We start from the raw sequence: 20590 nt of genomic DNA, 5'->3' as shown, positions 1-20590 counted from the left end.
TATATATATATATATATATATATATATATATATATATATATATATATATATATATATATATATGTGTGTGTATACTGTATGTATGTATATGTGTATGTGTGCATCTGATATCATGTATAACACCATTTATTCATAACTCTCAAATAGTTATTTTGTTTGCTGAAGATAATGTCTTTTTTACAATCTGAAATTTAATAGTCCTTTGAACAGACATAATATAGTAGGACAATACACAATACACCCTCCATTTGTCTTGTAAAAGAAACAACAACAACTGTGAGCTGTCTTCAGCTCTCAGGTGAGGGTACCATGAAAACCAATGGCAGAGGAACAGAGAAGCCTTTGCACATAAACCCTGCCCTCAGTCCAGGTTTGAGGGCACGGCTCCACTTAAAAATGAATATTTACACCAACCATGTGTACAATATAGAACAGACCAAATAATGACGTAGAGAAAAAAAATTACACTTTGTACAAAAATAGATCATTCTCTTAAAATGCATCTCTTTTATGTTTTGCTGACATGTCCTGTGATGGATTGGTGTCTCACAGGGAAATATTACAGATGTCTGATAGCGGCACATCAGGATTGTAGCTGATATCAGATCAAATGTGCCTGGCTCCTGATGGTTTAACAAACCCTGTTTGACACAGTGCGAATCCAAGAGTGCTTACAATGTCTGTGTTTTGTCTATACCTCAGAAAAGTGGTCTTTAGTTCTTGTCTGCACATTCTTAATATGCTGGTTTTGGAGTAATGAAAGGCCAAAGATGTACAATGAGTCCACTGATCTTCCATGACACCTATTCAAATTTCCCCCTGGTCGAAGCTTAAAAACATGACCACTAGAACTTCAGGTTGTGTATATCGATCACATAGACCGTATATGCTGTTTATGTGTATCTTAGGCGGAATACTCATGTTGCTGTGAGGCCTGGCGTTATCATCCGGCAGAATGTGTGGTCTAAATCGGTAGGTCTTTTGCACTATGTCTGCTAATGACAACTGCTATGCAACTCAAATACCTCCCGAATTCCAATAATAGTTATCAAAATTCATCGTCATCATGAAAACACTGGTTCAGATTGGCTCAATCTGCAATTGAGGTTTGATGCATCAATACAAATGTTACGAAATCTATCATTATTACAGTTTCTTCCTTATTACACAGATAAGTCTGCACAACAGAACCAAAATAATTGCATTTGAATCAACCTGAGGCTTAGAAATTGTTACGTTGCAATGCTTGCCAAGCATTCTGTAAAAACCCAACTGTTAAACTTCATGTAATAGCAAATGAGTACAGCTGCAATGTCACAACTTTTCCAATAGGGGACAGGCATGGCACTTCCCAAACCTCGCAATTCCCTGAGGCCAGACTATCATCTGGATTCCTTTAACTCCTTGCATATTTTCAAATCACAAACACCCACTTGCTGGGAATTATCAGATGATATATATATATATAAACATTATTGAAAATCTTTGGAAATACTTAATACATATTTATGCTGAATTATAGAGGCAAAACATGAAAAATCTCCAATAATTTTTTTACACAATTCTAACAATGAATCGTATTTTCATCCAGCACGAGTTCAGCCAGGAGTACACCTGCTTTTCATTCTTTTTAGACCATTCTGTTATTCATAGGTCCATATATCTTCCAGAAAGAAAAGGACTTGAAGCCAAACTGTGTGCAGTTTCTTCCTCACGAAGATGGACTTTAAGAATCCTGACGTATGGCAATACCGCTTAAAGAATTTCTAAGTGCCTGGGGGGGGGGAAAAGTTACTGTGGTCCTGTTCACTGTTCCAATGGCAGATACAGTAATGTGTTTTTTAAGGACAGCTGCATGAAGAAGTGCATCTGAGGTATTTTGTTTCCTCTCATGAAATCTGAAAATTCACAGCAAAATGATTGTGGGTTCAGAGATGAGGCGGTTTGGCTGTGTACAAAAGCAGAGGTAGACCTCTGTAAGGCAGAAGAAATGAGAAACCAAAAACTCCAGAACTCCGTGAGACTTCTCGAACATGCATGCAAAACCAGGAAAAACCTCACTTAATCCATCCTGCGTGCTATTCCGTAATAAACGGTTACACAGTATTCTGTGCATTGCGCAATGTTTCTGATGAATTACTCTGAGTTCAGTCTTCTGTGAGATCAGAGATGTGTCCTGTGGCCTCCTGTCGTGTCCTGTACATGAGCTGCACCCTCTGTCAGAGGGGCGGAGATGAAAAGAAATCATTCCCTTATGTCATTTGGTGTGGCGCTTCGAGCATTTCCATTAGGAAAGTGTCGATGGGTGTGTCTCCGATTAACTTGAAAAAGAAGAGATGTTCAAGACACTTCAGGCCGATGGAGCGCAGGGCAGGCAGACGCAGTAACAGCTTGGCAAATCTGTCCGTGAAACAATGGGTGTCAGTGTTTGGATGAGCACAGTGTAATACTTCAGCAGGTTTTTTTTTTTAATAATAAAGTTTGAGGTCAGTAAGTTTTTTTTTGTTTTTTTTAAATAAATTCAAACTTGTATTCAGCAAGGAAACATGATATTGATCAAAAGTGACAGTACAGTACAGTTCTGCTTCAAATAAATACTTTTTGGAACTTTATGCTAATCAAAGAATCCTGGAATGAATGCATGAAAATGGGTTGTAAATGTTGCTGACTTTAAATGAAATTGAAAACTATCTCATGTTCACTGTGAATCCAGATAGACCTCTGTTAAATCTCTGTAGCATTCATTTTGTTTTGTACTATTACTTTCATTTTTATATGCATGTACTGAAGGATACATAAGCACGTGTGAGATGAAAAATAAGTGTGTGTGTACCTTCCAGGCTGATCGGGATATTTGTGTTTACAGTAGGCCTCTAGAGATGCATACACTCTTTCCCTTAATGCCTCCACCTCTGATGGATTAGACAGTCCTTTTGAATCTAAGAGCAAAAGGATGGATTGAAGGATGATAGACAGCAAAGCAATGGCAAAAAAAAGAAAAAGGTTATGTTAAGGTTTCACTCTGGGCCACTTTATTAGATGCTACACTACTATTCAGAAGTTGGGGGTCTTCTTTTCTTTTCTTTAAATTACTGCATTTATTCACTAAGGATGCAGTAAATTCATCAACAGTGACAATAAAGATACTTATAATGCTAAAAAAAATATCTATTTCAAATAAATGCTGTTCTTTTGATCTTTCTAGTCATGAAAAGAATCCTGAAAAATATATATTAGATCATCACGGTTTACGGTTTTCAACATTAATAATATTAAGAATTGTTTCTCGAGCACCAAAAAGACGTCTTTCAAAAGCATTAATAAATCAACCCTAAACCTTTGAACAGTGGTGTACATTTGTGTGATGTGCAAACATATCTTGTCTTGTGGCTGATGGGTTTTGCTATAACTTCAAGGCTGAATCAATGACTTTAGGCTGTAGATAAAGACATTTCAGAAATCAAAAACAAGGCAAATCGCCAACTAAAAATGTTCTTCACATACTGCACATCTAAAGAGAAGATGGTGGGTACATTATACGGTATTCGGTATTTGGTAAGTCCACAGCATCACTTAACATATCTCCATGCAATGCAGTTGAACTGACCTTCCAGTATAGTTTCCAGTATGATGAAATGGAAAATCAACAGTGATTTTTAACTTTCTAGACTGGACTGCCGACATTTTTACACACCAAAATGACAAAAAATTTAATTTTTCGGAGATAAACACTGAGGTCACATGACAACAACGTTGTCACAATGTTGCACTAATTTACTGTTTGATTTTTGTTAAAGTATGCAATACTCGGGACATACTGCTTTCTATAAGCTCGCTATACCGTGGTTTACAGTCATAGGAATCTCATTTACTCTTTCTGGCTTTATTCCAATAAATTTTTTAGGAATTTGCCAAAACAAATAGCAAGGTAGGTTAATCAAACTGAAGTGGCATTTTAAACGCACTTGCATAAGAGTGCTGTGTGCAAATGTGTTTGTCTAAGTATACATTACTGTACCTGGATTGAACAGAACAATGGCCCGCAGGCATCCAAGTTCAGTCTTGTCCATTTGCATGTCTCTCATCTTCGACACAAGCTCCGTCAGCACTCTGTAAAAAAAAGGGCAAAAATCTTTACGTTCACAGGCAACACGACCAAGCTGATTAACTGCAAATTCATGTTCTCCAATATACCCCTAAAAATGTCAGGAAATATTCTGTAACGTATTAAACATGCCCAGTGAGTAATCGCTCCACCTTTATATTTAGTTTTCATATTGCCTTGAAAATCAAAGTCATTATGTCTTATAAGACACATTCATCTCTACTGCCGACGGACCGGGCAGCATATCTTTCATTAGTGAGGACACCAGCATATCTCACACTGCCAGTGAAACATTATCACAGCGCTACATAAAACTGCCATATGGCTTAATGTAAAAATGACATCAATCAAGAGTAAGATGTGGAGGACACTTTCATGATGCAGCGTCTAATATCATTATGGAGGTTATTTTCAAAAATTCATGTGTGCATGACCTATGGCTGTCACAAATCTTCCACATGGTGTACCATGAGGACACTGAAGGGTCTCCTAGAAGATCTCAAGACCATACCCTCCATAAACTGAATGCTGACATTGAATTTAGTTAGGATAGTTCACCCAAAGTGAAAATTCAATCATCAATTATGTCGTTCCAAACCTGTATGACTTCTCTTTTCTGTGAAACACAAAAGCAGATGTTTAGGAGTATGTTGTGGCTGCTCTTTTCCATATAGTTAAAGTGAATGGGGACTGGAGGTATCAAGCTCCAAATTGACAAAAAGAAGTAGCATGAAAGTATCATAAAAGTTATTAATAACACTCAAACACTATAATCCACATCTTATAAAGCCCTTAAAAATAAATAAATAAAAGGTGTATGTGAAAAAGACACAAAGTTACAGTCAGTCAAATGGCACCATATTTGATTTTCAGTGAATTATGGCTTAAATTTTGGTCTGTCCCTAACACAAAACTATCCTACGGCTTCAGATGATTTGGAATATAGAGTGCAGCAGTGCCCACCCACTTTTTCATCTGTATTTTTCTTATTCATTTTTCCCATATGGATTTTTAAAAGAACCAATCCAACCAGCTAGAAGGTAAATCACAACATTACAAATGTAATGAGTTTTTTCATTGCTGAAAAAAAAGGGAAAGCTGACAAAAGAATAAAGGTACAATACTGTGTACCTAATTGCTTTAATGTGGGAAAGCATTGCAAATGACAAATTAATAAGGCAAATAAATGCAAAAAGTCTAGTATTTTCACCAGCTAAAAAAGTCTAGTATTTTAGCTCTTCTCTAAAGCAGCGCAGGCCTCGCCCTCTTTGCTGCCTTTTCCCGAGGGCGGGGTTTATCTGGGTTTGTAATGTCATGAACCCAGGAAGCAACTTGTTGTAGTCTCTACCAGCTGTTTTTGTAGGCATTAAATTGGGTTATATCGATATCGATATTGGGACGATATCTCCGTTTGCATTGATTGAACTTTCAGCTTCGTAACTTTGCAGATATTGTTTATGCTCAAACAGCAACATTACACACTAACTAACGTTAAAAAAGTGAAAATGAATGGTATTTTTACTTAAGATTTTTATTTGTATACTTTTTGGAGCTTTAAGGTGGTATTTTTTGCCATTTGTAACATTGACAGTCCCTCTCCCCATTTACTTTTTTTGCTGCCTTTTCCCGAGGGCGGGGTTTATCTGGGTTTGTAAAGTCATGAACCTGGGAAGCAACTTGTTGTAGTCTCTACCAGCTGTTTTTGTAGGCATTAAATTGCCAGAATTTTAAAAGATGATATCTCCGTTTGCATTGAACTTTCAGCTTAGTAACTTTGCAGATATTGTTTATGCTCAAACAGCAACATTACACACTAACTCACGTTAAAAAAGTGAAATCGCAATCAACCACCCCTTTAATAGAAGTTCATTGATAAAGAACATCCTTGTGCAAACAAAAATCTCACTGGATTATTACAGTTAATGGCAAAATTAATGTTTGGATATTTTGGAAACTGATATTTCCAACTGCCACACTACAGCAAAAGATAGAAATAACTGACTTAAAAACATTTTTAACCGGTGAAAATACGAGAGGCCTAAGACTTTTTCACAGAACTGTATATATACTGTGTGTGTATATATATATAGGACCCTATTATGACACTACAGAGTTTTTGGTGCAATTTGCTTGTTTCAGTTCTCTGATATATGGAGGTTTCACAACAAAATCATGTGTAATGTATAGTTTTATAACAGGAATTCAGCTGTTACACATGATTATTTAAAAGACATGTTGAAATAAAACCATGCAACTAATGGCTTCAAGAAAAGCATATGTGATCGATTAACAACCCCGTAGCTCACATTCAGTCTGTCTTCAACGGTTTACAAGTTATGGTTAAAAATCAGTTCCCCTAGGAAGAAAATGAATGGTATTTTTACTTAAGATTTTTATTTGTATACTTTTACTTGTATACTTTTGGAGCTTTAAGGTGGTATTTTTGCCATTTGTAACATTGACAGTCCCTCTCCCCATTTACTTTCATTACAGTAAAAAGAACAGCCAAGATATTCTTCAGAAATTCACCTTTTGCGTTCCTCAGAAGAAAGAAAATCATACATCTCTGAAAACTAACATTTACTAACCTGTCAAAGATGGCTCCCACACCGGCAGTGTGTGCACTGTCTCTATGGACGTGAAGGCCTGTAGCTAATAATATCCCATCTTTCACAGCTATAGAACGATGTGAAAAAGAGGCGATCAGGAGTTCATTCCACCCTAGCAACAGAGGACAGAAGCACAAAAGCACATTGATAACCGAACAAACAAACAAAAGTAACAGGAAAGAGAGCAACATGTGTATCTGTATTTGTGCATGTGGTGGCTTTGTCTGTTATGTTTGATTATTCTTCTAGCTCAATATCAACTTACTGTAAGTTGTATTTTCTTAAACAATATTGAGTTTTAATGAGGACATTTCAAGTTGTTTAAAGGGGTCATATATGATGCGATTTCAAGTTTTCCTTTCTCTTTGGAGTGTTACAAGCTGATTGTGCATAGATAAGATCCCTGAAGTTGCAAAGACTAAAGTCTCAAATCCAAAGAGATATTCTTTATCAAAGTTAAGACTCTGCCACGTCCCCCTAAGACGGCTCGTTCTAACACGCCCCCGGCCAATCACAATGCACTGGGTCAGCTGGCCAATCAGAGCAGACTGCGCTTGTCGGAAGGAGGGACTTTGTAGAAAACGAAGCGTTTGAGAGAGGCAGGGCATAGAGGACCTACAATAATGTACAGTATTAGAAAAAGAATGTGTTTTTTGAACATTAAGGTATGTCAACATATTCTGTTACACCAAATACACAAAATAATGATTTTTAAAATAGCATCATATGACCCCTTTAATACATCGTCACAGTTTCATACACTGCGATCCTATTTCAGAGGCTCTGAATAAAACGCACTGAATAGAGTTTGATTGTCCTCAGGCAATTTACAGCCTAAGGAAATAAATGCAACATGTGAACGGCGAGAACAATCCAGCCTCTTATTCTCCCTCCGTCTATGTTGAAGCCATCATCCTTAACAGAATAAGGACTCTCACTCCAAGATAATGAGATGGAATTCCTTCTTTAATCGATGCTGTGGCCCGAGGCTGGATCAAATGTATCCCTGAATCCATATAAATGCTTCTGGAATAGACTATAATGTCACATAACCGTAAACATACTCATTTCATTAGTTGATGCTGTTTTGAGCTGTAACTCCATAGCTGGAAGACTAGATGTACAGCACACGGGTCACATCAGGTCGATGTCTGCAGGACATAAACAAAAGTGGTCTGTGTTTTTTTAGTGACGCACCTGCTCTCAGGAGGATGACTTGATCGTCCAGCGGGAGATCAGAAAAGTGAGGTATTCGCTTGGCCCACTCCACTAAGGTAAAGAGTTGCTTGTCAGCTGCTTGGCAGATGTTTGTTACAGGGTCGTTAGGCTGGAGAGAAAGAGTGAGAGAGAAAGCGGGGTGAACTCTTTGGCAATATAGCTTTCATGGATATATACAAAAAAAGAAGAAAAATATAAATGAGTTCTCTTTTGTCAGTTGTTTCTCCTAGACAGCTATGGAGAGCAAAATTTTGCTTTTGGCTCCTGATTCTCAGATTTTTCCTTGGAAAAAGACCCTAGTGATCTCCTAATTTCTGAAAAGATTTCAACAATGTCTCATACTGCCAAGATACCAGCATATGCAGAAAGCAAACTAAAACATTTCTCAATAAATTAAACTAAATGATCCACATTAATTTCATTTTCATTAGAAATTTCTTAGAAAAATTTGATAATTAATGTCTTATTGTACACAATATTGTAAAGAAATAAGGAAGTTAGTTGTTGTACATTTTCATTCAAATGTAACAACTTTTGTGAGAATGGGGAAGATATTGTATTGGTTAACATACATAACATAGCACTTATATACTACTGTTTAAAAGTTTTTTTTTAATATTAAATTGATCAAAAGTGATAGCAAATACATATATAATGTTACGAAATATTTCTATTTTAAATAAATGCTGTTCTTTTCAACTATTTATTCATCAGCAAATCCTGAAAAAAAGTGTTTTTAACATAGATTAGAATGATTTCCGAAGGATCATGTGACACTGTAGACTGGCGTAATGGCTGCTAAAAATGGCAGCTTTGCCATAACAGGAATAAATTCAACTTTAAAATATATTCAAACACAAAACATTTATTTTAAATTGTAGTAATATTCCACAATGTTATTGTTTTGACTGTATTATTAACCAAATAAATGCAGCTTTGGTAAGTATAAGATAATTATTTCAAAAGCAGAAAACAATTTTTTAACCCCAAACTTTTGAGCAGTAGTGTATTTCTACACAAATATGCTTTTGGACATATAAAACTTTTAATGAGAGCACAACAACAAACAATGCACTTTATGTTATTTGCATTCAGCATAAATATCACCAAGAGAAACTCCGCTGTCAAACTCAGTGATGTGAGTGGAAAATGAGCAGATATCTTGTGGGAAGTCTTGTGGAAATCATTCCTGTCATTTGCCCCCAATGGAATATTTTTATTTTTGGTTTAACTCTTGCTCTCTAAGAGCCTTTCCTTCTGCTTGAGTAACCCAAACTCTCCAGCCCAGAATCAATCAGAACAAGCACTCGTGAACCAGCAGCCTGGCATGTCAGTGCACTCTGTGCGTGTTCTGCTGTTGTCATGGAGCAAATTCTGTCCCAGTAGGATCCCGAAATCTCATCATCACTGAAACATCATCATCATCATCCACCCAGAGCGAAAAGCTCTTTCATTTTAGTGGTAAAGTAGACTTTATCACTCTTTTACAAAGAGCACGTATAACAGAAATAATATACTTTAACACATTATACTTAAAGTCCCCATGAAATCAAAATTTAGTATGAGGGTCAAAGACGAAAAAAGGTTTAAGCATACAAACAATAAGTGTAATACTACTTTAAATTGTTGTTGTCCCCCCCAAAAAATTAAAATGTTTTCTGTTTAATTTAATTGCAATTTTGTTTTTCTGAGCAAAAAATAAATATCATACATGTTTCCCTGACTTACAGAAGAGACCCACTAAAATGTAATTCAGTGTAACAATCTTGTCAGGCATATTAACAACAAAAATCAATTTATGACATATTAAAAGACTAATTACTTTCACCCCAAATACTGATTAGTTGTAATTTTGCCACTATCCTAGGTTTTGCCCATTTGTGTCAAGCTTGTGTTGTGTTTTGTTCCCCATGTGCTCCCTGTGTCCCAGTGTTTAGCCCAGGGCTGTCCAAACTCGGTCCTGGAGGGCCGGTGTCCTGCAGAGTTTAGCTCCAACTTGCCTCAACACACCTGACTGGAAGTTTCTATGCCTAGTAAAGAGCTTGATTAGCTGGTTCAAGCGTGTTTAATTAGGGTTGGAGCTAAACTCTGCAGGACACCGGCCCTCCAGGACCGAGTTTGGACAGCCCTGGTTTAGCCCTTTTTTGGTTATGTTCCTGTCCTGATTATTTCATTTAGTTCATTAGTCTCCACCTGTGTTTGTTTATTTGATTCAGGTGCGTTTAATTTACTCCCTTGTTATGTCTTGTATTTAAAGTGTAGTCTGCCGGCAGTTTCACTGTCGAGTCTGAACGTCGTTACCTGTTTCCTACGTGTGTGCCCCTGATTCCGTGTAAGAGCATAAAGTATGTATCATCGTGAATTCCCCTCCGTCTCCTCGCTCCTCACAGTAGGGAGCGTGACAATTTGTCAGTAAGAATTTTTTAATCATTTAAAACAATAAAATTTTATATGCTCTCTTATTCTTTTATATATTTTAATATGTACACGTCAGAATAAGCATGTTTTAATTTTTACATAAATATTGTGTTACACTGAATGACGATGTAACATTATTTCCACCAAATTTTGATGTTTTATCCTCCAAAAACTTATTTGAAACCTTAAAAGTAGACCCTTTACTTACATTTAATGTGCTTTCTATGGACATAAAATCACTTTTGTACATTTCTTTTGATGCGGACATCTTAACGTCTTTGACCCATGAATATGTTAGCCTTAAGGTCATCTATAAGCTAGTGTGCTCCAAAACATTGACAAAATTCACATTTAGAAGATATAAGCATTCAAAACTTAGAAGTCTCTCACTTCCAGCAATATGGATCAACGATTTTGATGACATCACCCAACTTCTGTCCAAACAAATGCTCTCTAGAATCTAAAGCGTCCCACCCCCTACACTATTTATACACACTAAAGCTGAAACCAGTCACTTGTTCACAGTTTTCTGTATGGGGAATGGCACGTAGTGAACTATATAATACACATATGCATGAGTCGCGAGGACCAAAAAAACGTATCGGGGCCCATTTGAATTCTACACAGAATGCTATATTTTGTAGCGATATGGATGAGATTAGGAGGAGAAAGAGTTAGACAGTCTCCATATTAGAAACAGCACTGGTGCCGTTCCCCAATATATCACACACTTTATAAAGTACACATCCTCAGCATCATTATAATCACTGTTTCACTATAACTAATAACAGTTTCATATTGAATCTAAAGGGGTAAGCCATAAGCTGTCAAATGCGGCTTTACAGAGCTCAACAGCACTAGCCCAAACTGTGATATAAACAAAATATTAAATGCAATCACTGAAATTTTATGTGCTTTTTAACTTAAGTAGGAGTTACATTCACATGTAATTTCAAAATGACTTAGTGTCTTTGAAATGTGGTTAAAGTCTACTTTCAAGAGCACTAAGGTAAACTAAATTGTCATTTCTATTGAAACATTTATGTCATGTATTTAAATATATTTTCAAATATAATTTTGCATACACAAACTGATGATGTTCATAACTACTTGGCACCAGCTGACTGGTTCATGCTGCATAAGCAGCCAATAGGCTTGCTGCTTTACATTTAAATCGCTGGCTAGTTTCATGGTTCGTCTGAAACCCTCCACCTTCCCCAGCTCCACCTATATAGAGCTGCTACGGGTTATTATATATGCTATTTGTGCAGCAGCAGTATGTCTTAAATACTCACAGCACTTTACAGCAGCAGCAGCAATAATCTACAACAACAGCAATAACCAACAGCAGCAGCAACAGCGTAGCAAAGCACTAATTCCGTTAAGATCAAATATATTAACATTGTCATATTCATTACCATGATAAAATCTTCTGAGAGTTGTCATGATAGAACTAAAAATATACTAACCTAACATTCTTTAAAATATATTTATTTGTGTTCAGCAGAAAAAAAGAAAGTCATACACGTTTTGAACGACATGAGGGTGAGTAAATGATGACAGAATTTTTGTTTTTGAGTGAACTATCCCTTTAAATGCACTTCTTTATCAAGTGTCTCCATGAGTTCATATCACCCACAGACTGAAATATCATAACGAGAAGATACACATCTTTCTCGAAAGTCTCTTAATCTACACATCTTTCAGGTCAGATCATCATGTCTTAACAGTTCTCCAATCAGCCCAAGAGGAACTCAAATTCATTAGAGCCCTATTCATGTACCAGGACCTTCCCCAGGGCTCAAGGACAAACCTACAAACAGCCATTAAAAAAACAACTGTGGGGGAAACAAACAATCTGAAAATACAACGTAGGGAAGACAAAGCATATGCCTCTTTCTCCCTGACCTCTGCCTGATTTAGAGCATACAGCTGCACAAAACAGGACAAATGTGCACAAGGCATAAATATACACACAACGCTAGCCACCGTGTGTCTAACTGACATGCTTAATGGCTGAAGCTCTTATCCAGTGACGTGACAATGTGCTTCTTCTGCAGTATGTCCCTTCTCCAGGGGTCTGTATAGAGGCCTTCAATGCCAAAGTGCAATGCTATGTAGCCGAATCCATCCACCAGGAGTGGGATTGTAAAAATAGCCCTTCTTATTCACTAACAGAAATACTCAAATCTGCATCTGACTCTTACTTGGACAGCTGCAAAACTCTTAAAACTGTCTTTTTGTACATCTGCAGGCAGGCTGGAACCTTTCTTCAGACTTGACATTCAGAAAATGATCAAACCCAGCTCGCTCACTGAGGAGCAATTGTGAAGTGTAACTCTGAAAAGGCACATTTCAGATGAGCCAAATGTTCTCCATAAGTTGAATGTCACCGAGTGTGATTTAGAGGGAGAGATTGGCTTACAGAATTGGCAGGCACACTCAGGTTGGCCTCCACGTAGGTTTCCGTCTTTGGTTCCACTGCCAGTTCAGCTTCCAGAATCTTCTCCACGGGCATGTCCTCGTTGGCACAGCTGCCGAACTCACCCTCGCTCCGCTCCTTCGCTCGCTGTCGCTCATCCTGAACGGCTGCACATGTGCAGGAACAAAATTAGAACGGCTCACATGTGCAATACGTACAGTTACATACACAAACAAAACCGTGACCTTGCACACAATAACACGCAGCTGCTTTTGGTTTGCTCTTAATCTACACGTTTCCACAAAAACAGCTCAGGCTGTTTTTCATCGAGCTGCATGTGCATCCAGACCATTATTCACCGACTTCAGAGGGCTGAAAGTTGAGGAGGTCAGCCTACGTTTGTAGTGACGTTATTAGTAATATGTATTCGGCTCTTTAAAATATGTATATTTTATTTGGGTGCAATCCAGCGCAAACATGATTCTGTGCTTCTATTCAGTCTACGGACAAAGTCACGGGCCATAAAACCGTCCCTCGGTCAAACGATTGGTTATGTAGGTTGACAATGTATTGGTCTGTGTGTGTGTGTATGTGAATTTTAGTGAGTTGTGTACACAGCATATACTGTGTGCATGTTTGGCCTGGTTCAGAGGGGGAGCCCGGTCTAAACCACACAGTCTGTCTACTGTGGTCTGGACCTGGTGGAAATGAGCCCCGTCTGCCTCGCCGTCCGGCTGCGGAACATTTCAGCTTTCCCTTCTGTCTGTAAAAAGCCTTGTTTTATGACTCTCTTTCTGTTCGACAGAAACCGCTAGCAGATCATGAGGGGAATTCTTGAGTGGGAGCCGTGGAGGTCAGCTGTAGGATAAAGCTTTACTCCAGGAGTCACTGAGAGGTGAGGAGAGAGGCACAAGGAAATTATTTTAGCTTTCTTGTCCTCAGAAACAGAAAGACAGAGAGAGTGACTCGTGGGGGAGAAGTGTGTCAGGTTACCTCTTTCTCAGAGGCCTCGGTATAGGGGGTCTAGCCTTGTTCTCTAGACCATTTTAATAGCTTGAAAAATAGACCTACCATATTCATATCAGGCTTATTATTCATGCCTGTTTTTTTTTTCAATTTCAATTTCCACATGCTTAACTTGTTTTACTGGTGTATACACTGCTGCTGGATGTGTACTGTGTTTTCTATTTGTGTATTTTTCTACAGTGTGTTATTTTGTGGTGCCTGGATGGAAACCATATTACTAGAATGAATATTAGTCATATTTCTGAAATGCGCATGCCCACTTTGTGGTTAAACAGAAGGATAAAGCGTTAATATTTTCTGGCTACGGGGCTTCGGAAGAACATTTTAATAGAGTTTGAAGGGACAGGTTTTTAAAAATTAATATTTTTAAATGATTGCCATTTCACACATGCATCATTGACTGGGACCCCAATTTAAAAAAAACAGAACATGAGGGATAGTATTATGAACATCAAAATTCTTTTATCATCTTTATGATAAATCGCTTGTTGTATTCCTCATTTGTAAGCTGCTTTGGATAAAAGTATCTGCTAAATGTATAAGTGTAAATTGTATTCTAGTAATAAATAAATAAATAGTTTACATGCTTCCCAGCTACTGGAATATTCTAATGCATGTAGTATTCTGAATAAATTCCGACATGTACATTCTATTCCCAGTATTCTCTGGTGGAAATGCAATTTAATGTAATTACTTTTAGATGATTCTAGACTTAAAATGTGTAATTTAATCAACACATTAGTCAGTCTCCTTCATTTTCTTGACAACAGCACACAGGAGTGCAATGAACTGCAAATGGTAGGCCATTAGTGCTTTCAACCATCTGTGCTGAGAATTGATTAATGTTTATTTCTTTTAAAGAATCTGTCGATTCCAAAAATGTGTTACTTTTCAAAACTGCCTGTGTCTCATAGCATTGCTGATTACTTTTAATTTGGACATAAGCAGAGGAAAATGAACATTAGATATTCAGAATAAGATAATGTCAAAACACTGGAATATTTGATCATGTTAATGAGTTAATGGCCGATCCATAATCAGAATAGGATCAAATTCCGATATTATTTGGTATTGGCGTGTGCATGTAAATGTGCTCAATCACTAAAAGAAAGAAGCAACGCACCTTCTCTCTTCATTCCCATGGCTAAGCACTTCTGATAACGACAGTACTGGCAGCGGTTGCGTTGGCGTTTGTCAATTATACAGTCCTTGTTGTCTCGGCAAGTGTACGTCAAATCCTTTCTCACCGTTCTCTTGAAGAAGCCCTTACAGCCCTCACAGCTGTACACCCCGTAGTGTTTACCTGCCAGCAGACACATGCTTTAGTATTCTTCCCAGCAGGGTTATCTTTAATTGGCATTTAATATCAATAATTCAACAGCACCACATCTGTTTTTCTCACACACTACTCTGAAAGACAGAATATATAGCCCGATTTCATGACTGCAGTTTAACAAGTTAAACAGCTCTCTGGAATACTTGATTCTGATTGGTCAGTTTGAGCATTCTGTGGTTATACAGTATTGTATAATGCCTGTTAAACTGTATTGTTCCTCTTATATCAATATGCAGGCTCTTTCTTCTCACATAATAAACTAATAAATACTATTTTCAATCAAATTCATATTTTTTGTGCTTTTTTTCATTTGGTAAGTAAATGGGAAATATAAATACTTATTTATTTATTACTATAAAATAATGCTGCTCACAGGTTATTGTGATAATTTAGCTATTTTGTTCTGTAGAAACAGATACAAATTACATAGACTTTTTTTTTGTTTTTTTTGTAAAATCATCTAGTTATGCGTGTTCCAGTGTGTGTGTGTGTGTGTGTGTGTGTGTGTGTGTGTATGTCACCTGATGAACGGTCTCCACAAATGGCACAGATGTGTTTAGTGAGGGAGAGGGATGTGTCTGTGGGCTGTGCTGGGACCTTCATCACCCCGTTCAGACCCAGAGGGGGTTTAATGTCCTCTGAACTACTGACTGCATTCATGGGTGAACTGAGCTAAAAAAAAAAAAAACACAGATATCGAACTATTACGAAGTTGCTAATAACTGAATTAATGGACTGATAGAAATGGTAGCAAATCACATTCCCTTAGATCATTACTGCCTTTAAACAAACACACTGTGACTGTGTAACTCTTAGAATTTATATAAAAATCCCCAAAGTTTTTCCATACGCTACTGTTCATAAGTTTGGGGCCAGTTTGATTTTTTTACATTTTAAAGAACAAGTCTCTAATGCTCATCAAGGCTGCATTTATTTGATCAAAAATATAGTGATACTGTGAAATATTTTTACTATTTAAAATGATTGTTTTCTATTTTAATATGATAAAATGTAATTTATTCAGTGTCACATGATCCTTCAGAAATCATTCAATGCTGATTTGCTGCTCAAGAACCATTTCTTATTATCAGTGTTGAAAACAGCTCTTTAGTATTTTTGTGGAAACTGTGAATTTTTTTCCCCCCAGAATATTTTGATGAATAGAAACTACAAAAGACCAGCATTTATCTGAAACAGAAAGAAAAGCTTTCTGACCCCAAACTTGAATGGTAGTGTATAATTCCACATTAACATGTCTGTTGGTACAGTATCGGTTACACATGGCATTTATTCTTAATTATCCAGAATTGAAGTCACAAAAACTGTGATGACAGATGAGCGGACCTGTGAAAGACATGACAGATACACCTACAGGAAACATAATGATGAAAGAATGTTCACTATGTTTTCTTTGGTAATTCTTGAGAGGCAGATAAATGAAACTGTACAGCTTCCTGAAGCGAGGAAAACATACGAATGATTCACCAAAGAAAGTGCGAATGATTCACCCTAACTAAACATAACAATAATTATAGTTTTTGTTAAAAACAAAAAAACAAAGGCAAAGTGCTTGACGTATGAGTCAAGTGTTAAAATAGCCAATAGTGTTGAAATGTCAAAACATTTAGAGACAGATAGCATGACGATTTGCTTCATGGAGAATTAAAAACTATTGTGTTAATTTGAACAAAAACACTCTCCAATCATCTCCACACCTTCAATTTTGTCAGTGTCATTTTGTTCGCACTATCAAAGAAAATCGGACTCATGATAAATGTTTCTGGTTTACAACACATGCCCACACCTGTGCCCTGTGGTCAGTACTATTGGCATAGATACTAAATGACATCAATGTCCTGCATACAGACCATTCATGTTTAGCATTACATCATATGATGCATTAACATGAAGCTTTTAATCCTGATTTCTTACTCCTACAGGTAGGCATAACATATAAACGTGACCTAAATTTGTTTAATGAGATCCTGACAGCTTACTTTTTGAGTCAAGAATTAATCTAAACTGTTGCAACAAACTAAACAATAAATGTACATTTATTTCTCAATCTGTGCCATGTATTTACATACTGAAAATGATGACAATTGTGATAATAAAGGAGTAGCAGGAACTCAGATACATACCAAAATGCACACACCTGCACATACGTTTACAGTCACATGCACCTGCACACACACATGCACACAAAACAGATCTACCTGCTGCCGTCTGCTTCGTTTTGCATGCAGGCATGGTTCTTTTGACATGTCCTGTTCAGTGGCATATTCTATCTTAAGGGGGCTCTTGTCAAATCCTGGTGGGGTACGTGAGCATACACACACATAGATCCCCCCACTATTTTGGGTAAACTGTAATTCAATATGTTCCTGGATTCTCTGTGTGCCAGTGCCACGGGATGGTAGCTTCTAGATTTAGACCAGAGACAGAGAGCAGATTAACAGTCTTAACTTTAAGCCCTGAAATAGAGTCTCAGATCCCCACATTCATGCACTCCAGGATCAGTAATCATGAACCATCCCTAAAAATGCATTAAAAAAAGCTACCAGCCAGATAAAATATGAAAAATCTACACAAAAGTAGCTTAAAAAGTAAAGCACGGCTCTAGAAACACCAAGGTTATGGGGTTGATTGCCAGGGACTGCGTGAATATACTGATTGGATAATAAATTTTGATGACAGCATCTGTCAAATGTGTAAATGTAGGAATTGGAGGTGCAACATAAATATGTTTAAACTGAGGTGAAACCAGTGGAATTCCTCACATGGTGGCTGGGGAAAAGCAAGACCAACAAACAAAGCAGAAAACAAAACATAAAAAACTAACAAAAAAAAAATAGACAAAACCTACAAAAAAACAAAAAACAAAAATAAAACAAGTAAAACACAACAAGAAGTAAAACAAAACGAACCAAAACAAAACAAAAACACATTTTATATTGTAAATGATATAGTTTCAAATGCAGACTATTTTTTTTTCTTCAGTGAACTGAACTTCACAGAAAAGATTGTATAGAAAATATCAGCTTTGACATTTCCATAATAACTCCCTTTTGTGTTATGTGAAATGTGGGCATGACGCTTCTGGTAGAAATAATTAGGAAGTAGCACGACTTTTCATACAACATATGCCAAATCAGGCTGGGAAAATATATTCTCTTTTATAGTTCTGTGGAAAAAGTGAATAACTAACATTTTCATAACCATGAGAACCATCTATGACGTCCAAATGAAAAGCATGTCCAGAGAGTGGAGACAGACATAATGAACAGGGAGAAAATACGTTTAAATAAGTGCGATAGAGGCTATTTACACTAAGTGAAAATAGCAGTATTTCTTTTTTGGTGATATGCTATTTACACTAAGTACAAATAGCTATAGATAGTTAAAATAGCAGGATATTCTGCTAATTACTTATTGCAAATAGTGTCAATTATCTGCACCTCAGCATTGTAATACATTATAAAACAGTGTGCAATAATAACTTGAATGTCAATTTTAATTTTAATTCAAATTATTAAATGGATGCCACCTTATTGGGACAAAAGCCCTCCCTACACCTAACCCTACCCGATACTTTATTTTCAACTTTTTGATTATTTCCCTAATTTTTCTTAAAAATAAATGCTTTTCTGATGTGATTTGGAATTTGAAAAAGGAGAAAAAAAACTTTGCCAAAAGGCAGATTCGAACCCGGGTCGATCGTGTCAAAAGAATTATGACACACTCTTTACCATCTACGCCATTGATTTTGACAATTAATGACCGTCTTTTGTAATGTTGACTATATCCCAATCACATGTTGGTGGGTGGAGTTAGTGTAAATAACCTCTGCCAACAAGGCGGGCTATTTGCACTTAGTGTAAATAGACACCGATTTTTTTTTTATTCCCAACAGTTAAACAGTTGCCACAGAAAAAACCAGCAGCACCCCCACTTCCCGCGCCTATGTCTATATGATGCATGATATATTTGTCTTAAAGGGGTCATATGATGCGATTTCAAGTTTTCCTTTCTCTTTGGAGCGTTACAAGCTGATTGTGCATAGATAAGATCCCTGAAGTTGCAAAGACTAAAGTCTCAAAACCAAAGAGATATTCTTTATCAAAGTTAAGACTCTGCCACGCCCCCCTAAAACGGCTTGTTCTAACACGCCCCCACATATCTACCTCACTGTTGAAATATTTGCATAATGCTGCCCAAATGTTCACGCAAAGAAAGAAGGCGTGGTTTCAGTAACCGCAGTTAGTGTTGAAGCAGCATGTCAGGGAGACGCTGTGTGTTTCTAGGCGAAAGCAAAAGCACTTTATTTGGCCTTCCGAAAGTAGATGCATTTAGGAATCTTTAAGATTACTTACAACAGAACAGCAATGCATTTTATGGACGACCGTTTCGTGAACCTAGGAGAGGAGGTCATTCTGACTTTGCTATGACAATCTGGCGCTTCTGAATCAGCTACCGTTTTGTTATTAGTTTAAGTATTTGCTATTGACTGTTCAAATGCGGAGTTTTGCGCATCGTGTGTGTGTGAGAGAGAGAGAGAGAGAGAGAGAGCGAGAGAGAGCGAGAGAGAGAGAGGGGGTCAGTGGAGTCAGCGGTCTTAACCGTGGCTTGTGTACACATACTAGCTTCATCATTGTGTCTGTCACGCGACTCTGTTCCCCTTTTTGGCTTGAACTGCTGGTAAAACTGACATTATTTACTGTCTTAACATTTATTTTGAAAGATGAAGCTCGCGATTATGGTAAGGGGCGTTACATTTCCGACGAGTGCTTGCAGTGTTCGGCCAATCACAATGCACTGGTTCAGCTGGCCAATCAGAGCAGACTGCGCTTGTCGGAAGGAGGGACTTTGTAGAAAACGAAGCGTTTGAGAGAGGCGGGGCATAGAGGACCTACAATAATGTACAGTATTTAAAAAATAATGTGTTTTTTGAACATTAAAGCATGTCAACATATTCTGTTACACCAAATACACAAAATAATGATCTTTAAAAAAGCATCATATGACCCCTTTAAGCAATTATGGGAGATTTAACACAAATGCATTTTTACAAATGTATATTAACATTTGAGATAGGATTTTAAGCAAAAGGGTATTTATTTCTCAAAGAAAATTGTTGCAATCCTGAACCTGACAGTATGAGCGTTTCTTCAAAACAAAAATCAAATCCTCTATATAACTAGGTGGTACACTGCTGTTCAGAAGTTTGGGACCACTATGATTTTTATTATATATATACAGTGGGTACGGAAAGTATTCAGACCCCCTTACATTTTTCACTCTTTGTTATATTGCAGCCATTTGCTAAAATCATTTAAGTTAATTTTTTTCCTCATTAATGTACACACAGCACCCCATATTGACAGAAAAACACAGAATTGTTGACATTTTTGCAGATTTATTAAAAAAGAAAAACTGAAATATCACATGGTCCTAAG

General features: G+C 37.0%; 1 protein-coding gene across 3 annotated transcripts in view; it reads right to left on the bottom strand.

Annotated features, from left to right (window-relative positions):
• Positions 1 to 173: 173 nt before the first annotated feature.
• LOC107552637 (retinoic acid receptor RXR-alpha-B) overlaps positions 174 to 20590 on the bottom strand; it is a 69784-nt gene continuing 49367 nt past the window's right edge. The window contains exons 4-11 of one of the 3 annotated variants that reach the window (XM_016234569.1): positions 15656 to 15806; positions 14922 to 15101; positions 12776 to 12939; positions 7912 to 8041; positions 6694 to 6826; positions 4019 to 4110; positions 2834 to 2939; positions 174 to 2400 (exon numbers count right to left, since the gene is read on the bottom strand). In XM_016234569.1, the coding sequence (XP_016090055.1) occupies positions 2253 to 2400; positions 2834 to 2939; positions 4019 to 4110; positions 6694 to 6826; positions 7912 to 8041; positions 12776 to 12939; positions 14922 to 15101; positions 15656 to 15806 (1104 nt within the window). In that variant the 3' untranslated portion in view covers positions 174 to 2252. Of the gene's footprint in view, positions 2401 to 2833; positions 2940 to 3290; positions 3437 to 4018; positions 4111 to 4542; positions 4595 to 6693; positions 6827 to 7911; positions 8042 to 12775; positions 12940 to 14921; positions 15102 to 15655; positions 15807 to 20590 lie in introns of those variants that run through there. The other 2 variants (XM_016234570.1, XM_016234571.1) reach the window with 2 other exon arrangements.

The sequence above is a fragment of the Sinocyclocheilus grahami genome, unplaced genomic scaffold (genome assembly GCF_001515645.1).
Source record: "Sinocyclocheilus grahami isolate Dianchi unplaced genomic scaffold, SAMN03320097.WGS_v1.1 scaffold454.1, whole genome shotgun sequence".
Taxonomy (NCBI): domain Eukaryota; kingdom Metazoa; phylum Chordata; class Actinopteri; order Cypriniformes; family Cyprinidae; genus Sinocyclocheilus; species Sinocyclocheilus grahami.
The sequence above is the reverse complement of the archived record's forward strand: the minus strand, read 5'-3'. Positions and strand labels throughout refer to the sequence as shown.